Source organism: Alternaria alternata (genome assembly GCF_001642055.1).
Source record: "Alternaria alternata strain SRC1lrK2f unplaced genomic scaffold CC77scaffold_4, whole genome shotgun sequence".
NCBI lineage: Eukaryota > Fungi > Ascomycota > Dothideomycetes > Pleosporales > Pleosporaceae > Alternaria > Alternaria alternata.
This window is the reverse complement of record NW_017306193.1, coordinates 591,563-609,539: the sequence shown is the minus strand read 5'-3', so window position 1 is coordinate 609,539 and position 17,977 is coordinate 591,563. Positions and strand designations below refer to the sequence as shown.

General features: G+C 51.5%; 8 protein-coding genes across 8 annotated transcripts; 2 read left to right on the top strand and 6 right to left on the bottom strand.

The window, feature by feature from the left end:
* Nucleotides 1-1,382: 1,382 nt before the first annotated feature.
* CC77DRAFT_627064 (hypothetical protein) lies at nt 1,383-2,302 on the bottom strand. The gene is made up of 2 exons (XM_018532516.1): nt 2,204-2,302; nt 1,383-1,956 (listed from the first exon to the last, which is right to left on the bottom strand). The coding sequence occupies exons 1-2, from the start codon at nt 2,232-2,234 to the stop codon at nt 1,565-1,567; spliced, it is 423 nt and encodes a 140-aa protein (XP_018389222.1). The 5' UTR covers nt 2,235-2,302; the 3' UTR covers nt 1,383-1,564.
* A 52-nt stretch (nt 2,303-2,354) lies between these two features.
* CC77DRAFT_626059 (PAP2-domain-containing protein) lies at nt 2,355-4,061 on the bottom strand. Its single transcript, XM_018532509.1, has 2 exons — nt 2,998-4,061; nt 2,355-2,941 (listed from the first exon to the last, which is right to left on the bottom strand). Exons 1-2 carry the CDS (start codon nt 3,856-3,858, stop codon nt 2,576-2,578), a joined length of 1,227 nt encoding a protein of 408 aa, XP_018389221.1. The 5' UTR covers nt 3,859-4,061; the 3' UTR covers nt 2,355-2,575.
* Nucleotides 4,062-4,630: 569 nt separating this feature from the next.
* CC77DRAFT_625627 (hypothetical protein) lies at nt 4,631-5,809 on the bottom strand. The gene is made up of 2 exons (XM_018532508.1): nt 5,665-5,809; nt 4,631-5,508 (listed from the first exon to the last, which is right to left on the bottom strand). The coding sequence occupies exons 1-2, from the start codon at nt 5,678-5,680 to the stop codon at nt 5,006-5,008; spliced, it is 519 nt and encodes a 172-aa protein (XP_018389220.1). The 5' UTR covers nt 5,681-5,809; the 3' UTR covers nt 4,631-5,005.
* Nucleotides 5,810-6,093: 284 nt separating this feature from the next.
* CC77DRAFT_627061 (AAR2 domain-containing protein) lies at nt 6,094-8,242 on the bottom strand. The gene has a single exon (XM_018532515.1). The coding sequence runs from the start codon at nt 7,924-7,926 to the stop codon at nt 6,520-6,522; it is 1,407 nt and encodes a 468-aa protein (XP_018389219.1). The 5' UTR covers nt 7,927-8,242; the 3' UTR covers nt 6,094-6,519.
* Nucleotide 8,243: 1 nt separating this feature from the next.
* On the top strand, nt 8,244-9,688 carry CC77DRAFT_626806 (vacuolar-sorting protein SNF8). The gene has a single exon (XM_018532511.1). The coding sequence runs from the start codon at nt 8,502-8,504 to the stop codon at nt 9,303-9,305; it is 804 nt and encodes a 267-aa protein (XP_018389218.1). The 5' UTR covers nt 8,244-8,501; the 3' UTR covers nt 9,306-9,688.
* Nucleotides 9,245-12,040, bottom strand: CC77DRAFT_1017431 (hypothetical protein). Its single transcript, XM_018524402.1, has one exon. It carries the CDS (start codon nt 11,991-11,993, stop codon nt 9,408-9,410), a length of 2,586 nt encoding a protein of 861 aa, XP_018389217.1. The 5' UTR covers nt 11,994-12,040; the 3' UTR covers nt 9,245-9,407.
* Nucleotides 12,041-12,050: 10 nt separating this feature from the next.
* CC77DRAFT_627085 (AAA-domain-containing protein) lies at nt 12,051-15,058 on the top strand. The gene is made up of 3 exons (XM_018532517.1): nt 12,051-12,734; nt 12,785-13,857; nt 13,965-15,058. Exons 1-3 carry the CDS (start codon nt 12,323-12,325, stop codon nt 14,706-14,708), a joined length of 2,229 nt encoding a protein of 742 aa, XP_018389216.1. The 5' UTR covers nt 12,051-12,322; the 3' UTR covers nt 14,709-15,058.
* On the bottom strand, nt 14,834-17,745 carry CC77DRAFT_625018 (hypothetical protein). Its single transcript, XM_018532503.1, has 5 exons — nt 17,438-17,745; nt 17,102-17,324; nt 16,963-17,044; nt 15,412-16,911; nt 14,834-15,347 (listed from the first exon to the last, which is right to left on the bottom strand). The coding sequence occupies exons 1-5, from the start codon at nt 17,450-17,452 to the stop codon at nt 14,960-14,962; spliced, it is 2,208 nt and encodes a 735-aa protein (XP_018389215.1). The 5' UTR covers nt 17,453-17,745; the 3' UTR covers nt 14,834-14,959.
* Nucleotides 17,746-17,977: the final 232 nt, after the last annotated feature.

Sequence of the window (17,977 nt, the reverse complement as noted above, 5' to 3'; positions counted from 1 at the left end):
TTGAACCGAGCTGGGGTCGACAATGCCGGTGTTACCGATATTCTGCCAGTTACTGCCGGACAGCTTTACATGCTCTCGATGTGGCTGAACACCAAAGGGAGCAACTTCTACGCGGAGTTCACTTACGAGATACATGGTGTTATGGAATTCGGTGACCTCAAAAACTCATGGCAAGCCTTGATCGAGACAACTCCTGTTCTGCGGACTTTCTTCGCATCTTCTGGCGATGAACGAATGCCGTACGTAGCAATCGTGTCGAAAGATACAAGAGCATCTATCACAAACGTTACTGGCGATGAGCATGACAACCTAGGCAAACATTTGCTAAGTATCGCTACCAGGCAACCCTTGGTGCACCTCTTCGCCTCGCAAACGGCGAGTGGCTGGGCATTGAAACTCAAAATCCAACATGCACTGTACGATGGTGTTAGTTTGCCCCTCATGATGCAACAGTTTCAATCTATCTGCAATGGCGCCACACCACCTTTACCGGATGATACGTTCGCCCAGGTGGCCGCTAGCGGCCACACAGCATCAGCGATGATGGAGAAGAAGACCTTCTGGGCGGGATATCTCGCAAGTCTGTCACAAAGCCATCTGATCCAGCCGTCTAGGAGCCCAGGAATGAAGACAGAGGTTTTCGTTCCAGCCTTGCTATCGACCTCGAATCTGGAGGCCACTGCTCGTCGACATGGTGTTTCAGCGCAATCAATCTTCCTCGCTGCGTACGCAAAAATCTATGCTGTAAACTCATCCAGCCGAGACGATGAGGACGTAGTCATTGGAGTCTACCTTGCGAATCGCTCGCTGCCTATCGATGGTGTAGCATCTGCAGTTGTACCTACAGTCAACTTGTTACCACTTCGCGTGAAGACGCCACTCGGTCGAAAGCTTACAGAGCTAGCTGGCGAAGTTCAACATGATCTCCAAGACATCAGTAACCCATCGAATGCGTCTGCAAGCCTTTTTGAGATCAAGGAGTGGACTGGTGTCCAGGTCGATACATTCGTCAACTTTCTCTCTCTACCAGATACACAAGTGGTGGAGGGAGATGCCCATAATAGGGAGGGCATCACAATCAACCCAGCTCAACACTGGCAGGAATCAGTCGGTAGGGTATCGACAATCGAGGATTGCAGCTTTGAGATACCTGCTGGGCTAGTGAATGAGCGCGTGAACGGGGCATACTTGGTAAGTTGATATGAGCGACAAGTTACAGCTGAATTGGAGAGAGACTAACAGACACATAGCATGCTGTCGATGTCGAGGCCACAATACGCAATGGTGCTCTGGATGTAGGCATCTTCGCACCAACTGAGATGACAGGTCTACAAGACGGCGAGGAGCTGGTACGAGATCTGAGGAGACAACTCGAAGAGTTGTAAAAGTGTATCTTCTTTCATTAATCTCTGGAATTGAAGAACAACAGGCGTCTGGTTTCTTTACAAGTACTTGATTTTCATAGTTGAATCTGTTACAGCTTCTTCATGACTTAATCTGGATTCATAACTTATATAGACCTTCCACAATATAGTTTCGCTCAACCTACCCTGGTCCCCTTCAGCTACCTGCCTATCCGCCCAAACGCTCCACTCAGCGTCAAAACTCTCATTGTCCAAAGCACGACTGTAATTGCCACATTCCCCATCATAACCTCGTTATAGCTATCGAAATTCCAAAACACCTCGCTGCCCATGCCTATGTAGTTCGCCCACATGTGACCCATATCCCCGCACGCCAGTATCATCAGGTAATATCGTGTGGTGCGTACATCTCGTGTGACGGATGTGCAGAGGATGTTCAAGGCGGCGAGAATCAAGAAGAGGCTGCCAAGGGAGTAGGCGAGGAGTATGGCAGTAGGAGGTGGTGGCGTTGGGGAGAGGGAAACGGGGAGCTGTCGCTCCGTGAAAGAGATGGGATCTGTAAAGGCGGCATGGGCGCCTAGGAGCTCCGACACTATAGGTTGTTAGCTCTGGAGGGCTTTAAGTTGGTAGAGAAGGTATTCCTGGTCCCGTGGGACACGTCTAGGTGCTGGCGCATAGCGTTGGAGAAGAAGGAGAGACTGGGCTTGCTGGGCTCTAGGTAAGTAAATACCAAGGCTGGCCAGAAAGGAAGGCTTGTTCCCAATGCCATAGCAAAGTCGACTAGGAATTACGGGTTTTAAACCACAAGCTGAGATTGGCCTTGACTTGATAACGCGTACCTGTGTGCGATCTTGTTATATGGCGCGCCATGGCTCGACCCGCGCGGGCATGTGTTCGGAATCAACTCGGGAAGATTCCGATGCGTTTCGGCAAAAACAGGGCTTCACGCTTGGATGGAAATCCAACAGTAGTTGATACAGGTAATTATTAAAATTGACTCTATACTATAGTATCGTGGTATTCCCAGAGACCATTAACGCCTCGCTATCATAATCGTCAAATCAGAGTTGCCAACTTGGCATCTCCAGTAAACGCCCTACTTAAGCTCTGTTCCCAGTGTTATATCAACTGCACCTCACAGCACTCGGTAGATACGTAGCCCTATGCTACAGGCTGACATATCTGAGATTTCTACCAGCCTAAGCTGCAACTTAGACCATCTGCTCACCATGCCTGTCGGCACCGACAGGTTTCCTCTGAACACGGCTCGAGGCACTGCCGTGGTGGCCATGAGCAGGGCCGTCAGGGTGTGGCATCATGGTACCCCTAGGACCATCTGCAGCATCGAACGGCGCACCGCCCCAGCTAGTTCCCTCAATTGTACCCCATCCGGCCTTGCGAGTGAAGACGGCATCGTGGAATCCATCGAAAGAGCTTGGGCCGGCGCCATAGACGAAAGGAGCGTGACGCATGAGAGGGATATGGTTGAAGCGAAAGTCCCAGACTGAGGCGTAGGTCATGCGGTAGGCGCTGAAAGCCATGAAGGTGCCAATGACGGCTCCAGCAAGGATGTCGTACTGGATATCTGTTAGCAATGATCTCGATATTTGAAGCGACAGCTGTAAAGACTTACCCAGTTGTGGTATTCGTCGATGGTCAGGGCACCGCCGATCAAGCAGGCTCCAAGAATAGGTGCGTAAAGAGCGATGAGCTTCCACATAGCCGGGTGATGGTTGGAGAAGACCTTCAACTTGGCGTTGAGGTACAGATACAGGTAGACAAATCCAGCGAAGGCAGCCGTGGTGTGACCAGAGGGCATGGACTCGAGACTGTCGTTGATCTCCTTCCTGTCACCCGTGCAGATGCTGCGGTCGAACATGATCTGGCGGTATCCATTTGCGACGTTACCGTAGCCGCTACCAGCGTCAACGCCATTGTCGTTGGTGCCGACGGTCGGGAGAAGTTCGGCAGGGATGACAGGCTTGCAGACAGCAAGGAAGTGAGGGCGCAAACCACCAATAAGCCACTTGACGAAGACTTGAAAGACAGCGGCAGTGATCAAGGCGTAGAGCAGACCGATGGTTGCGTTGTTGATGTCCCAGAAGCTGCGAGCGCGGATTTGAACGATCAGGAAGACAGCAAAGGGAATGAAGAAAGCCATCAGAGCAGCAGCCCAAATCGGAACGATCTCGTTACGCATAGGGTAAGCGAACTGGGGATAGACAATCTCACCATCTTGGAAGATGATGGGGAAGCTGCGGCTTGGTGCTGGGTCAGCGAAGTAAACACCAAGACCGACAGCGCCCATGAGAGCCATAGTCAGGATATCGAGCCAGGTAGCCTTGAGCCATGATCCAAATCCAGGTCTGCTGTTGTAGGACGATGAGCCGCCCTTGGATGAACGCCTGGGTCTAGTCCGCTTCTCGTGAGCACCAGTTGCCGTTGTAGTGTCTGCGGCGACAGGCGTCGTGTTGCGCTTGTTAAAGAAACCCATGTTTGTGAATGGTGGGTATGGTTGTCGTGATGCTCTGCTGAGGTACTGGAGTGAGGTATCTATACGTCGTGCCGATGACGTATTGTTGTCTTTGTTGTGATTGTTTGCTCCGGAAAGAGTAGTCTGGGACAGCAAACCGCGTAGCGTGCCAGCAAAGCAAGCAGTACCCTACACTTAGCGTACCGACCGAGTATTCAAAGTGAATGAAGATAGGGATGGGCCTTGTGAAAACTAGACAGGAAGGCTTGCGATACGTCCCTTATATTCTAGGTCGGCAGCCCCCAAAGCTAATCTTCCCACGACACACCGTCACACGCTCACGTATTCTGCGAAACGACATCATTTCTCGCACCTCTCCCGCCGCATTGGTAAATTATCAGCCACAAACCTGTTACTAACCCTGCTTTCATCCTCGATCTGAACGGTTGGCGGCATAGTGATGTGGAGGAAATGAAGATCTTAACGCGATCAAGCGACCTGAGACAAGGAATCTTGGAAGCTGGCAAAAGCTTGGTTCGCGTAGCAAAAGCTTGGTTATGCTAGCGGTGGCTTCTGTGTGGCTGATAGAGTGGCAGTGATGTAATAAGTGGCTACACGGCACATCTGATGCCGGATTGTCCTTTATTTCTTCACGATGTGTGGCGCTGCGTCGATGGTGTCGCGTAACCTGCATGTTTCGATTTTCAGTGTGGATGACCGCGAATGACCTTAAGTGACGTCAGATCGTACAGTTGTTTGAGGTCTAGAACGGTCACTCTTCCATGATTTAGCAATACTTTAATTTGTATCTATGCGAAACATATTAGCGACGTTCTGACTAATGAAGAACGGAGACGCGTCTCCAGGTACAAATACTGGCTGACTAGTTGTGCTGCAAAACTCGCCTGTCTCACGCAATCGTTATGGAGCATCGCAGGAAAATACGTGTAATTTCAAATACAATCAAATCTGGGTATGACAACGACGCGCAACACGTGAAAACTACATTCAGCCCAAAAAGCCCCTGAAAGCCAATAGGCGAACCCTTCAACCAGCCGCTTTAACGTCCTTACTCTCTCTCTCTGGGTATCATCCGCCTTCAAATATCTCAAAACTCCTTCCCCCCTCGACTGTGCGTGTATGCCACTATGTGCGACCCCCACATTGCCTAAGAGTGGATGTGTACCTCAGTGGTTCCACTGCGGTGCCAAGTCGCAAGCAGCACACCACAGCGGCCACACTTGTGCTGAACGTCCTTGAGCGAGTTCATCACGTAGGGGATACATCCTAAGCAGCAGAGGCAGCACAGACCGAGAGCCCAGGCGTGTGTGGTGTTTCCCGTCTCAAACGCGACGTTGGTCATGGCGCGTTGTCCGCACGCAGGACAATCTGCAGGCGCAGGACCGCGGTTTAGGCTTGCAATTGGTGTTGCGTTCTGGTAGACGGCTCCGCTTTGTTGCTGGGGAGGCATGCCAGGCTGAGCGCCAGCATGGTCGGGCTGGATGTATGCGCCTTGGGGGTGTTGGGGTGGCGGTGAGCCAGCAGGCTGGCCTTGAGGATGTTGCGCGTACATGGCTGGTTGCTGTTGATAGTGTTGCGCGTTTGGATCTTGATGATAGATAGGTGGTTGGCCGGTCATGTCTGGTGACTGAGGATATTGCTGCATAGGTACTTCAAAACTGTCAGCAAGAGAGCCATTGTGTTTGAGGTTTGGGAATTAAAGGCTGGAGAGCGGCGTGGTTATTCCAAACAATCATGCAAGTTCACTCGAATGCATTGAATTGTGTGAGGTTGAAGCGCAATGTCATAAGGAAGGCGACTGCTTACCATTTTGCTTCTCCATTGCGAAGGTTTGTATTGTCAAAGTCAGTAGGATGTTAAGTCTGGGTGTTGCGGTGGTGAGAAAACAGCCAGAGTTGTCGAGTAGTGTTGGAACAGCGGTACACTAGATATAAGAATAGTCGTGGGTTTTATCAAAGCATTAAGGCGTTCCGTATCGCTTGGGTCCATAGCCAAGGGGGCTCAAGGCCGGGTGTCGCGAGCACAGCCCTCATTTCGCGTGAAGATCAGTCGCCCTTGTCCCCGCGTAAGGCTCCTAGCTGATGAACGAGGCCAATGAACAGTCCCAAGCTCCTACACGTAGCATGATTACATGCACGCCTTCAGCCTCAGCTGCCTGCATTCGGGATAGGTTGACGGGCGTTGGCGACGTTGGCGATGGAAGGGTGTCAATAGCGCGCCAGGGAAAAGCGAGCCAAGGCTGCAATTTCCCGAACCAGTTTGGTGGTGTGCTAGAGCTTGGGGGCCAAATCTACACCACCTTCGTCTTTGTGCAAAGTCGTGTTAAAACGCCTTGCTGACTAGCTGCGCCGCAACGGGCATCGGCATGTTTTCTCGCCACGTCTGCTTGGCCACATCACTTCAATCCTCGAGAATGGACACCTGATTGAAGTATGATGATATTCAATATTAGGCGTAAGGCTGTGCAGTCTTCAACAGCGATCAGCACGTGAATACAAGAAATGTATGTACTAGCGTTTGGGGGCTGGCTGTTCCTGCAGGCGCCTATATTTGAGACCATGTGCCGCTTTTGGCGTCCACTAAGCTCGACGAAATAGAGTGCGCGGAGTGTTTGCGGTGTCTTTTTCCATCTCACCGGTCATGCACGGTCTACTTAATCCATCAGTATCGCGTATCCATGTCATCCAGATCGACGTCGTCTTCTGACTCTTCGCCATTTGTATGCTCTGCGCGACCGATATCGCTCCCGCTTAACAGCTTTTGCTGTTCAGGAGTCAAGTCCACGATAGTGGGTGCATAGTCGCCTAGCTCGTCGTCTGCATCTGCGCCGTTGACTTCCATCTCTACCCGCTCGCCGTCCTCCAACTCCAACATGCCGCGCTTCAGATACGAGCCCTCTGGTTGCCATCCAAACTCTTTCTGCATATAATCCTGCAGATCGTCCAGTTCGTCTACCAAATCGGCTTTCCATTTTCCGTCGAAGTCGTCGAGAGCTTTACGGAACTGACCGAAGAGCGGCTTCAAGAAGCCCCCACCTACGTCGTTCATATCGAACAAATCACCCTCCATGTCGGCACAATGACCAAGCTGTATCCTTAGACATTTCAAAAAGTCGAGGAACAGGTGGGATCGCTGTTTGACTGCCTGGCGACAAGTGAGTAAGAGTCGCAGAAGTCGTTTCCATTGTTCGAGACAGGAGTTGTTGTTGAGTGTCAAGACCATGAGGAAAGTAAACTGCAACTCGCCCAAAATCTCGTTTTCTCGACCCCGTAAGTCCCCTGCCTGGCAATGGTTGTCGATAAGATCACCGAGGAACCAGGATCGGTCCTGTGCAGCTTCTGTGCGTTCCCTTCCAGTCGCGCCTTCTCTCCAGGTCTTTTTGAGATCGATGGGTAGGAAGCGAAGCTCTTTCTCTGGATGTAGCATGCTATTGCTAGTCTCTAGGCCCGGTATGTCATCCAGGTCCTGTGTGGCAGAAGACGCGGATGTCAAGTTCCAGTGGTCGGGGTTCAGCCCGCATATCCTCGATAGCATGGTGGGTGTGACTTGTGATGTAAGCTTGCTCCAGTCTGTAGACTCCTCGGACCAGCCTTCTTCAGCTCCAGAATCACCCTCTTGTACACTTTGGCGATATGGCGTCAAGCCGTCTTTCCATATGCTTCCAAGATTTGCCTTGTGTCGCAACACTTCTGTCTGCGAAGTCTCGGCTACCAGATCTTCGGCACTCTGGTCCCACTTCTTGACGAATACTTGTGGCGAGCCTACACCAGGTGTGACATAGAACCATGCGCCATGTCTTACAGACAAGGTGCTGTCACTTGCAGTAAAGACGAAATGCAGGCCAGGCGGAACATTCTTGACACCCTGAAAACGCGGTGATGATGTAAAGGAGAGTAGGTCGATGCCAGCAAGTGCTTTTGGCGGCAGATTCAACAGTAGTACGCAGTTGTTGATTGTCGAAGGGTCCATGCTAGGGCGGAAGATTTCCTCGAACCAGGAATGTCGTAGAATTTTGAGGAGAGGTTTTTCGCAAAGCTCTACTCGAGCAGGTGAGAAATGGGGTATCATAAATTCCAGAAAGGGTAAGACGCAAAAATATTAATACACGTGAGCGCGGCAACCTAGCTCTGGGCCAGGGTCCAGTCGATGAATGGCGTGGGTCAACAAAGTACAGACGAAGAGAAAGCGAAGGGAAAGAAGAAGTTTGCGTCCAGGCGTCGCGCCCAGGGCTTAAGATTATGTTGTCGCATGAGTAGCTATCAGGTAACGTGTGGCCATCTGATGCCCTGTACCGGAAAAGAGCGCCCGATATCTCACCGAGCAGGGCGCCATACGTCATTGAGTTAGCATGAGGCTCGGCTCGGCATGACGATCTCCCCCGACTCCGCTTGTGGTGGAGGGAACTGTGTTCCTTGACGAGAGGCTGCTGTGACAAGCATCTTGCTGTCTAGATGCGATCTGCGTGCACGACGTCTTGGCCGTCTGCCTCGTCTGCCCATCCGACCTGACCGACTACCAGTAGCCCTTACCGTGCAAGCGGATCTCTCAACAGACCCTGCATCACGCCGACGTTTTGGCTGCATTCGTCGGAGCTACCAAGCACCAACACGCGCACCAAGACAACGACGACAACGACAACGACCATGGACCGCCGCCGCGCTCCGGGGCTCTCCTCGCTCTCCTCACGCGGTCTACAGAACCACCACTACACGTCCCATGGCGCCACGCTCCGCACCCGCAATGCAGACTCGCTCTCCACCCAACTCTCCGTCTTCCAATCCCTCGTCCACAACTTCGCCGTCACACACTCCAAGGACATCCGCGCCAACCCCGCTTTCCGCGCCGAGTTCGCGCGCATGTGCTCGGCGCTGAACATTGACTTCCTCGCATCGTCGTATCACCGGGACAGCAAAGATGGCAAGGCGAGTGGGGGAGGTGGTGAGAGCATCTGGGCACAGCTGCTGGGTGGGAGTGTGAATGACTTCTACTTCAACCTGGGCGTCTTGATTGTCGAGGAGTGTCGGGCCACGAGATCGGAGAACGGCGGGCTGATAAGCGTCTCTGATCTCAAAGCACGCATATCCAAATCACAGCGCATCGGTGGAAGCATGCAAGTGAGCGATGACGACATCAAGCGCGCCGTAGACTCGCTCGCTCCGCTTGGTTCGTGCTTCTCCATCATGAAGATCGGACATAGAAGCTTGATAAGAAGCGTGCCCAAGGAGTTGAACACGGACCAAAGCACGGTGCTCGAAGCCATACAAGTTCTCGGCTACGTCACAGTATCCATGCTGCAGCTGAATCTCAACTGGGAGAGACCTCGGGCCCATGCTGTCGTCGAAGACCTCATGGCAGACAGTCTGGTATGGGTAGATACACAAGCTGGGGAGAATGAATACTGGAGTCCGGCCTTCCTGACTGCGGCCGCGGGAGATGTGACATTATGATACCCGGTGTTACCACCACCAACGACTTCGCAGACGGCCAGAGAGCTGGGTTTGGGAGCAAAACTCATCATTATATATACAGTCTATTGTACAACATTTTCATCACCACAGGAGTTCAGTGTTGCAGATCCTAGCCTCTTCACTGTCTCTCCACGCTCCCTTTGTATGGCTCAATTCAGGCAGCAGTCTACGGTGCCACCGCACACTCCATCTCCGAGCAGTATCCTCGTCGTCAAAATCCAGCACCCATCGATTGTACACGCGATTCATGACCAGTTGGTTCTGCTGACTCGGGCTATCTTCATCTACACCACCTAGCATGCTCTGGATCGCCGGATCATCATACGTCATCTCCGAATCAGAACTCGACTGATCAAACGTGCCGTATGCGCGCGGACGGCTCGACGAGACAGCCTTGGACGACACCTTAAGGTTGATCATGTCGCGGAGACGATGGATCGACGTTTGTGATTCGTTACGGAGAGGAAGAATCATGCCGTGCTTGTACGCGTCGCGAGAGAAGATCTTGAAAAGGTCCGAGGGTGTAGGCTCGTAACCTTCAATATGCATGAGTACCCTCCAAATTGGATTTCCCTTTGCGTCGACCGAGGGTGCGATGGGTTGGTAGCCGCCTCTCTCAACCAAGTTGCGTAGGGCAGGGTTGTAGGGCTGCATCAGAACGTTCAAGCTCATGGGGTGGCGTGTAGGTAAGAGGTTGTAGGATGAGATGGCGGCCGTGATGTCTTCGCCTTCTTCAATGAACCCCTTAGGTGGTGGAATGGCGGAGAAGATATTCGCAGGTTGATGGAGGGCGCTCAATTTGTGCAGCCGCGAAGCGTTCTTCTGGTACGCAAGAGCTGCTTCTGCGCTCTTGAAGAGGAGGTAGTAAAAGGGTAGACGCTCGAGACTCAAGGGGTCGCGACCAGGTACGACCTTGTACAAGTCATCGTCTCGATGCCAACCTTCAATGTGCTTGCCCTTTGGTATGATCCGACGGAAATCGGCTTCAGTCAACTCAGTGCTGCAATTTGTGAGCTGGAGAACAGTGACTTGCTCTCCTTGCTTATGCAAGGATTCAACCACTCGCTCTTTGAATGACTGAGTATGATTGGAGTTTTCTCGACGAACGACAGGCGTTGAGTCGGGGAGGTGGAGCTTTGGGTACCGGTCTCTTGGCTCAGACTGAGGTTGTGAAGTACTACTCGTTTCCGGGAAGAGCTCCTCAAGAAGCGATTGCTCACTCAATCCAGATGTATCGGGTGTTGGTTTGGAAGGCACATCGTCCGTAGTAGTTGTAGAACGCTCTAATCTCAGCCTTGAATCTGGCGGTACTTTGTCCTCAGTCCCCAAGGTCTCCTGAAATACCGTGCTCTTTCGGATACTATCCTCAGTGGTCGTGTTGATAGGGTTCGATGACTTCATCGAACGGGGCTGCGTATGAAGCCGACGCGTCAATCTCTCACTATCGCTCTTTTCCTCCAAGTTGTTTGACACGATGCTACTCTGAGCCCTGAGCGTGGTTTCTGTATGATCGCGATTAGGCTCAGCCCCTTCTGCGTGAACAAGGTCCCAGTTTCTGTAGCACGATCGTAGTAGAGTCCTAAGCTTGAGATCATTCTCTAGTTTTGCGACTTCATCTAACACACGCAGGCGATTGCGAACATGCCTGGCAACAGGGGCTACCGCAGGAGAACGCATTGCCTCTAACCGGGTAGCGGTCTTGCCTAATGTGACAACTGAATGACGCCAAGCTCGTTGACTATGCGGAAGAGCATCAGAACGAGACCTTGAGGAACGAGTCCCTGTATGCGCATGACGAGAGAAATCCCCACCCATGGCCAATGGTCTCCTCATTGATAGCGACTGCATCGACACAAATTGTTGCTCATTTCCCTCTAACGGTGCATGCTCCGTGGATGAAGTGTGATTTTCCTGGCGAGTCGAAGATGGTTGCCGATCCACCACGGTCTTAGCTTCCAGAGCGGCTTCGAGAGCTTTGACTTGCTCAAACAAGCCTTGAATCTGCTGTCGTATGATCGCAATGTCGTTGGTTTGAGGGCTTGTAGCAACGTCCTCGCTGATCGCTATTGGGGGTTGTTTCCGTTGGACTTTCTGTATGGTGGGTTGCTGCTCCCGTGTATTTTCACTCTTCTTGTGAGTGTCGGGAAAAGACGACACTTTTCTCAGAACGACTGGTTGATCTGATGACTTCTCTGAAGGAGTGTTTGACGTCCTCACTGGAAGGAAGTCTTGATCTCGACTCTCGGTGTTGTCTGCCTGTTTCCCGTGTGTACGTGCTTCCGAACGCAGTATCCTTCGCTGACGCTCTGCCGGCGATTCCACTATTCTTGCGATCTGCCCAGCCCCAATTTCCGAGGTTTGCTCTTCAGACAGGTCCTTTTTCGCTTCGCTTGAGTACGAGGTAGGAGTATCTTGTGGTTGCGGTTGCGAATCTGGCCGTGGTTCGGCAGATGATGTCTGAGAGTCCCATGGTGTAATTCTGCTCAAAGCTGAAGTCCACCAACTTTTCCTCTCTGTGTCGTGGCTGTTCGTAGTCGTGGTTTGCGGGGACTCATCGCCGACGGTCGAGGATTGTGCGTAGGTCCTCCTGTGGGCGCAGCGGATCTGGTACGCGGTCCCTGAGGGATGACATGGCCGAAGATGTCCGGGAAGGCGCGGCGGTGGCATCAATTGTGCAGCTTCGTTACATTGCAAGCTGCCCTCTTACGAGCCCAATACTCAAAAGCTTCGGAACAAGGCCGCGCTAGCGTGTCCATTAGGCCTAGTGCCTCGGTTCGCTTAGTCACCCCAATACTCTCCACCACAGTGGGCAGCATGCAAAGATTCTGGAAGTGCTACGCTAGGAGACACTGGTGGAGCTGGATTCGGTCCACCTACTGCTCAGAGGCTTGAGCGTGAGAGACACTCACACAAACACGTGACGTGAGTCACACCAATATACCAAACCATCTCTGAGATTTTCATCACCTACCTTCGCCGCAGTAGGAAGTGATAATATGAGTCCAGCAACGTCCTACACTCTACGTCCGCTGGAGCGTAATCCGCCTAGCATACCCGGCAATGCGCTCGAGGGTGGCGCTTTCCGTGTGCATCTATCGCAAAAAGAATTAAAAGCGCTGGGACTTGTCAACGGTGACTGCATTCGACTAAGTACAGCTGCTGGTTTCAAAGGTCACGGAGTAGCTTGGCTAGCCTCTCAGACGAACCCTGGAAACAAGCCAATTGCCAAGGTGACTGACCTTCTGCGAGAGCAATACAATCTTTCTCTCAACGATCCTGTTTTCATCGAAAAGGTCGACTTCTGGAAGCCTCTCAAATCCATAGAGATCGATCTTGCGGATGCTCAAAATCAGATCGCCAAATTCAGCTCAAATGAACAACTTCTGTACTGGCTGCGACATACTTTAGGTAGGTCAACGGGTACTTCCTGACTAGCAGTTCTAACGTTCCCGTAGCAGTCGACTCCGACATTATTCTCCCAGGATGCAGCTTTCCAGTCCAGCAGAAAAGCTTCAAGCAGAAGAGCCACAAGATGCGCGTCACTGTGCAAAACATTGACCCGCATCCGACTGAAAAGCACGCAGTGTATTTCGATGAGCTCATCACTCAAGTCACCACCACTGGTGGCGTTCCCATTCAGCAAGCACCGAGAGCTCCTACACAAAACTTTCAAGTAAGGTTCGATGGGATTGGCGGCCTCTCTAGCCACTTTGCTACCATAAATAAACGCCTCTCTTATCTCACGAAAACCCTGCCTCATCAACGCGACCTACGCCTGTGTGGACCTACTTCTTTCCTACTACATGGCCCTGAGGGAACTGGCAAAAGTCTTCTGCTCGAGCGACTAGCGGAATGCCCATGGCAGGAAGTGTACCGCATAGATCCGGATACGCAACCAAAGGCACAAGCAAAGGCAATATCCGAAGCTTTTGAGGACGCTCGTGAAAACCAACCGAGCTTGATCCTCATGGACAATCTTGATAGGTTCCTCGACAAGGCTGATACACTTGTGAACAAACTGCGGACCGAACTAGCAAAGTTGGGTGGCAGCCAAGTAGTTGTCGCGGCAGCAGCACGCAGCATATACGACATTGATACTAGCCTTCGGTCACCGTCAGCTTTTAAGACAAAGCTCGAACTCTTTCCACCTAATGCTAAACAGAGAGAAGATATTCTAAGACAGATCTTGGGCACTACTAGCAGACTTGGTGACCTTGACTTCACGGCGCTAGCAGAACGCACCCATGGCTTCGTCGGGCGCGACATTCACGATTTATGTCTTCTCGCAAGAGACCAACGAGAACAGCAGATAGACGAGTCGATAAGCGAAGAGGAGAAAACCACATTTGGCGAGAAACTTGAGCAGACAGACTACGTGCGTCAAGAGGACTTTGATGCTGTATTTGGCGAGGTACAACCGACGGTATTGAAGGACAGCATTCTCGAAGTTCCAAAGGTCAGATGGACAGATATAGCTGGTTTGGATCACGTCCGCGCCGTGCTTGAAGCCATCACTATTCGTCCTTTCAAGGTGAGTTCCAACTACGCATATTCTCGCATGTCGCAATGCCTTGTATATGGTGTCCTGCGCTTTCATCAACATCTGCAATCTGTTCACCATACTAACAGCGTTTCTAGTATCCCGACCTCGACGTCAAATTTGGTGGACCTCAGTCTCGCAAAGGTGTCCTGCTCTACGGTCCACCTGGTTGCGCAAAGACTTTGATCGCGCAAGCCGTCGCAACAGAAAGCAAACAAAACTTTCTTGCAGTGAAAGGCTCCGAACTCATCAAGATGTACGTTGGAGAATCTGAGCGAGCTATTCGCGACGTGTTCCGCAGAGCACGCGCAGCGAAACCTTGCATCATCTTCTTCGACGAAATCGACTCCATTGGTAAATCGCGTGAGAAGACGCAGGATAGCGGCCTGAACGTCGTTACAACGCTATTGAATGAAATGGATGGTATCGAGGCACTGAAAGATGTCTTCATCATTGGTGCTACCAATCGACCTGACATTCTCGACTCGGCGCTCATCCGTACTGGCCGTTTTGATGCGCATATTCACATCGGCCTCCCAACCGAGGAAGCGCGAAAGCAGATCCTGCAGATTCACACGCGAAAGAGGCCGCTCGCAGAAGACGTTGATCTAGACGTTGTTGCTAAGAGGACTGAAGGGAGCAGTGGAGCAGATCTCAGTGGGTTGTGCGCTGTTGCTATCGAGTTGGCGATTACAGAGTATACAGAGGATCCGAGCCGTGAGGCAAAAGTGCATATGCGGCACTTTGAGCAGGCGTTACAGCAGCACGTTCCACATACCATTGCAGCGGAAGCAGAACGGTATAAGAACTGGCGACCAGGCAAGTCGTTATCGGAGGACTAGATCGACAGTGTCATCGGTTTTACCTGACAATGCATTATCTACCCATATTGATCAGGCTATTTGGGCCAACGTATTTTGTCCAAATCGTACCCCAGAGGGCTTCGCAGTGTTTTGCTTCTATAGTATATCAATACAGGACACAGCTGATACTTTCGGGTTACATTATAACACAATCAAGCAAGGGTATTGTGAAACAGATCCGCGACGCCGTTCTCTCCTCTGCACCAAGATTCAAGGTTGGTTTTCTTCGCTCAACCAGCAAGCTCCGTCTCTTTAAAAATTGGTATGTTGATGTCGAACTCCTCATCACACTTTGCCACTCTGCCCAAGATACAGTTGACTTTCTTCCTTGTCTGCTCGCTCATGTCCGCCACATGCGTCAGCGCGATATGATTCATGAGTGTTTCCACTCCGCCATAAACCCCCGTTACCTTGTCCTGTGCCAGGCAAAGTACGCAGCCAAAGTTGTCGTCGTTCGAGGTAGGGTCTGATGCTTTCTTCTTGACGTGGGATTTAGCGAGAAATATCCATCGATAGCGTATTCCCGACATCGAGATCTTGACTCGCGGATCAACAATTTCGACAGTCTTGTTCTTCTTGGTGGGATGCGGTGCAGTGAAGACGTCGCCTGTGAACGTGCTGCAGATGTAGAAGTACCAAGTCAGTGTATGTCTTACATGCATTTCGTACAGTCACAACCTACCATGACTTGCAGCCCCAGATTTGTCTCGTATTATAGTAACCCAAGGGCTGGGTACGAACGCTGATGCCCTTCTTAGGGTCCTCTCTTACAGCCCAGGCACCTTTACAGAACCCCCAGTAATCGTTATCCTTATTCGGGCGCCCGTTCATCATTCTTTCTCCGCCTGCAGGTCCGCCCTGTATAGTATCGGATCTGATGCTGTTGCGCATACGGTGACCTGGAAGGATACCGATCGGAGCAGAGCTACTACTGTCGGTCGAAGCGACAGAGGGCGTGATGCTGGCGTGTCGAGGGCGGAAGACAGCTGTAGACCCTGGCACCGAAGAAGGAGAAGCTACAGTTGGGGGAACGTACGCAGTAGTTTGGCAATCGCTGTTACTGCGTAAACTAGATGTACCACGTTCTGTTGGAGGCGTCACGTAATACTGAGGATGCGTTGATTTACTAATGTCCACGGCGTCCTTTTCAATTGGCACACTGTATGGCTGTATTGGGTTATATTGTACTGGTGACATAGACTGCAGCGGAGGGGGAGAATCCTGGTGGGGCCATGGCATATGTGTTGGTGCACTCACGTCATTCTTGGGAGAACTAGTCGATGGCGCATTGGTTTGAGGACGTAAGGGTGCCAGTGGTGCGATAGGCGAGGGTGTATATCTGTCTTCTGCAGTTGCGTAGGGAGAGGTATACGGTGAGCTTTTATAGATCTCATCGTGTTGATCGTATGATGACACTGGAGGGCGGACATGGTCACCTTGCGATGAATTAGAGCTGTTGCGACCGAGAGAAACCGCATTCGACTGCGCTGAGCTAGAGGCATCTGACCATCGAGGATGCAGCGTTTGCGTTTGTGTCTGGGGGTACTGATTGTTTATCTGTGAGGATTGGTTAAGTAACGGGCCATGGGGACGTCGGGGTACGCTTCGGTCCTTCTCTTTCATTGCTTCGTCATAGAATTCTCTGTCATTGAGCATGGTCAGGGTATCGCGTCGGGCAGGATGACCTCCGCTATGCGCATGGCCTTCTGGTGGTCTTTGTTCGTTCTCAATACCCAGTCCTTGGTAAGAGCTTATTATATGTTGAATGTCTCTCAGAATAGATGCACGGTCTCCAGGGCGGAGTCCATCCAAAGCTAAACTGAAGTTTGGATCTGCAGTTTGTGCAGGTGTGTAGGCCGATCGAGAGCCGCTAGACGTATCTCTAGTAGTCTTGCTCCCGCAATAGTCGGCCAAAGTATATCCTGTATCTCCAGGATCCATGTGTGGTAAGAAGCTTGTGGTAGGATAACTGTCCGATAGCGAGTGGATCCTGCCGTAATCATGCGCTTGTGCGGTCCGCACGGATGCACCCGTATGATCTTCCCCAAGCGGCCACAATTGCCGCACCATAGGCCTTGCTATGTATATCCTCTGTTTCAATTCGTCCAATGTCGTTAACGTCTCTGTCCGTTTCGTGATCGAGGCTTCGTGTAAGACATGTAAATTGAGAGGCAAGACCCCGCTAGACATTAAAAGTAAGTATTGTGCTGATATGAGTCGTCGGACTACTTACTTTGTAGCAGCTTGCTGTAAGCTATTGATGATCTGAGCCTGTAGCATGAATCCTATATGGTAGAGGCGCTCTCGAGCGGTATCTGTGCGCAGACATCAGCTCTGAAATCTACCGGAAGAACTTCTATCATAAAACTCACCGTCTCCTACGCGAACATAGTCGCCTAACTCTCTCTGATCTTGTTTCCACCTTAGGTCAATCTGTTGCTCCCCTGCCAACAAAGAAGCTTGCAGTTGCTCTTCTTGCCATTCTTGTTGAGCTTGATCGCGGGCTTTGCGAGCGCGGCGTTTCTGCTTGACAAGTTTGAGCAGCTCTGATCCACCATGGAAGGCTGATACGACAGCAGAAACAGCTGCGACAATCTAGATAATAGTAAGTAATAGCCAAAAGGTGAGGTCGCGTGCCCAGTCCAGAAACTAGGGAGGGTATATACAGAGCTCCAGAATGATGTCTAGGACGCAAGATAGCAACTTACCTCAAGACCGGACATCCTGTAAACGCTTGTTTCTTGCTGCTACAGTCGCTGAACTTTGTGGATTGGCTAGACAGCGCATCCAGCTCGTATCAATACCATTGGCGCGTAGCCTCGGATCGGTATTGCTATATGTCGAATGAAAAAGAGCTAAGGTCCAACGGTTCTCAAGTTGGCGGTCCCAGTGGACTCTCGAAGATCAGGTTCACTAAGCCTGAGAGGACGTCCAGTCGTGTATGGTGGTAAGCCTTCTATGGTCCTTGCTTGATCCGCGCGAGGGCAAGCAGAGCTAGGTGTCGAGCCGTCGCGTGGGATTATCCTGTCTAGGGAAAAGACACTGACGCCGGAATAAAGTGAAATGATTGTAAAGCGATGAGGGAAGTTGCTTGGAAGGCTGGAGAGGGTTCCATGCCATTGGTACTCAGCCTCACTCGAGCCGGAACGGATGGCATGCGACCGCTGTATACATTAGGCTAAGCCCTTGGTGAGCCAACAGCAGGCGACAGCATTGCTTGACCGAGGTGCAGTGCTCACTGTGCTATC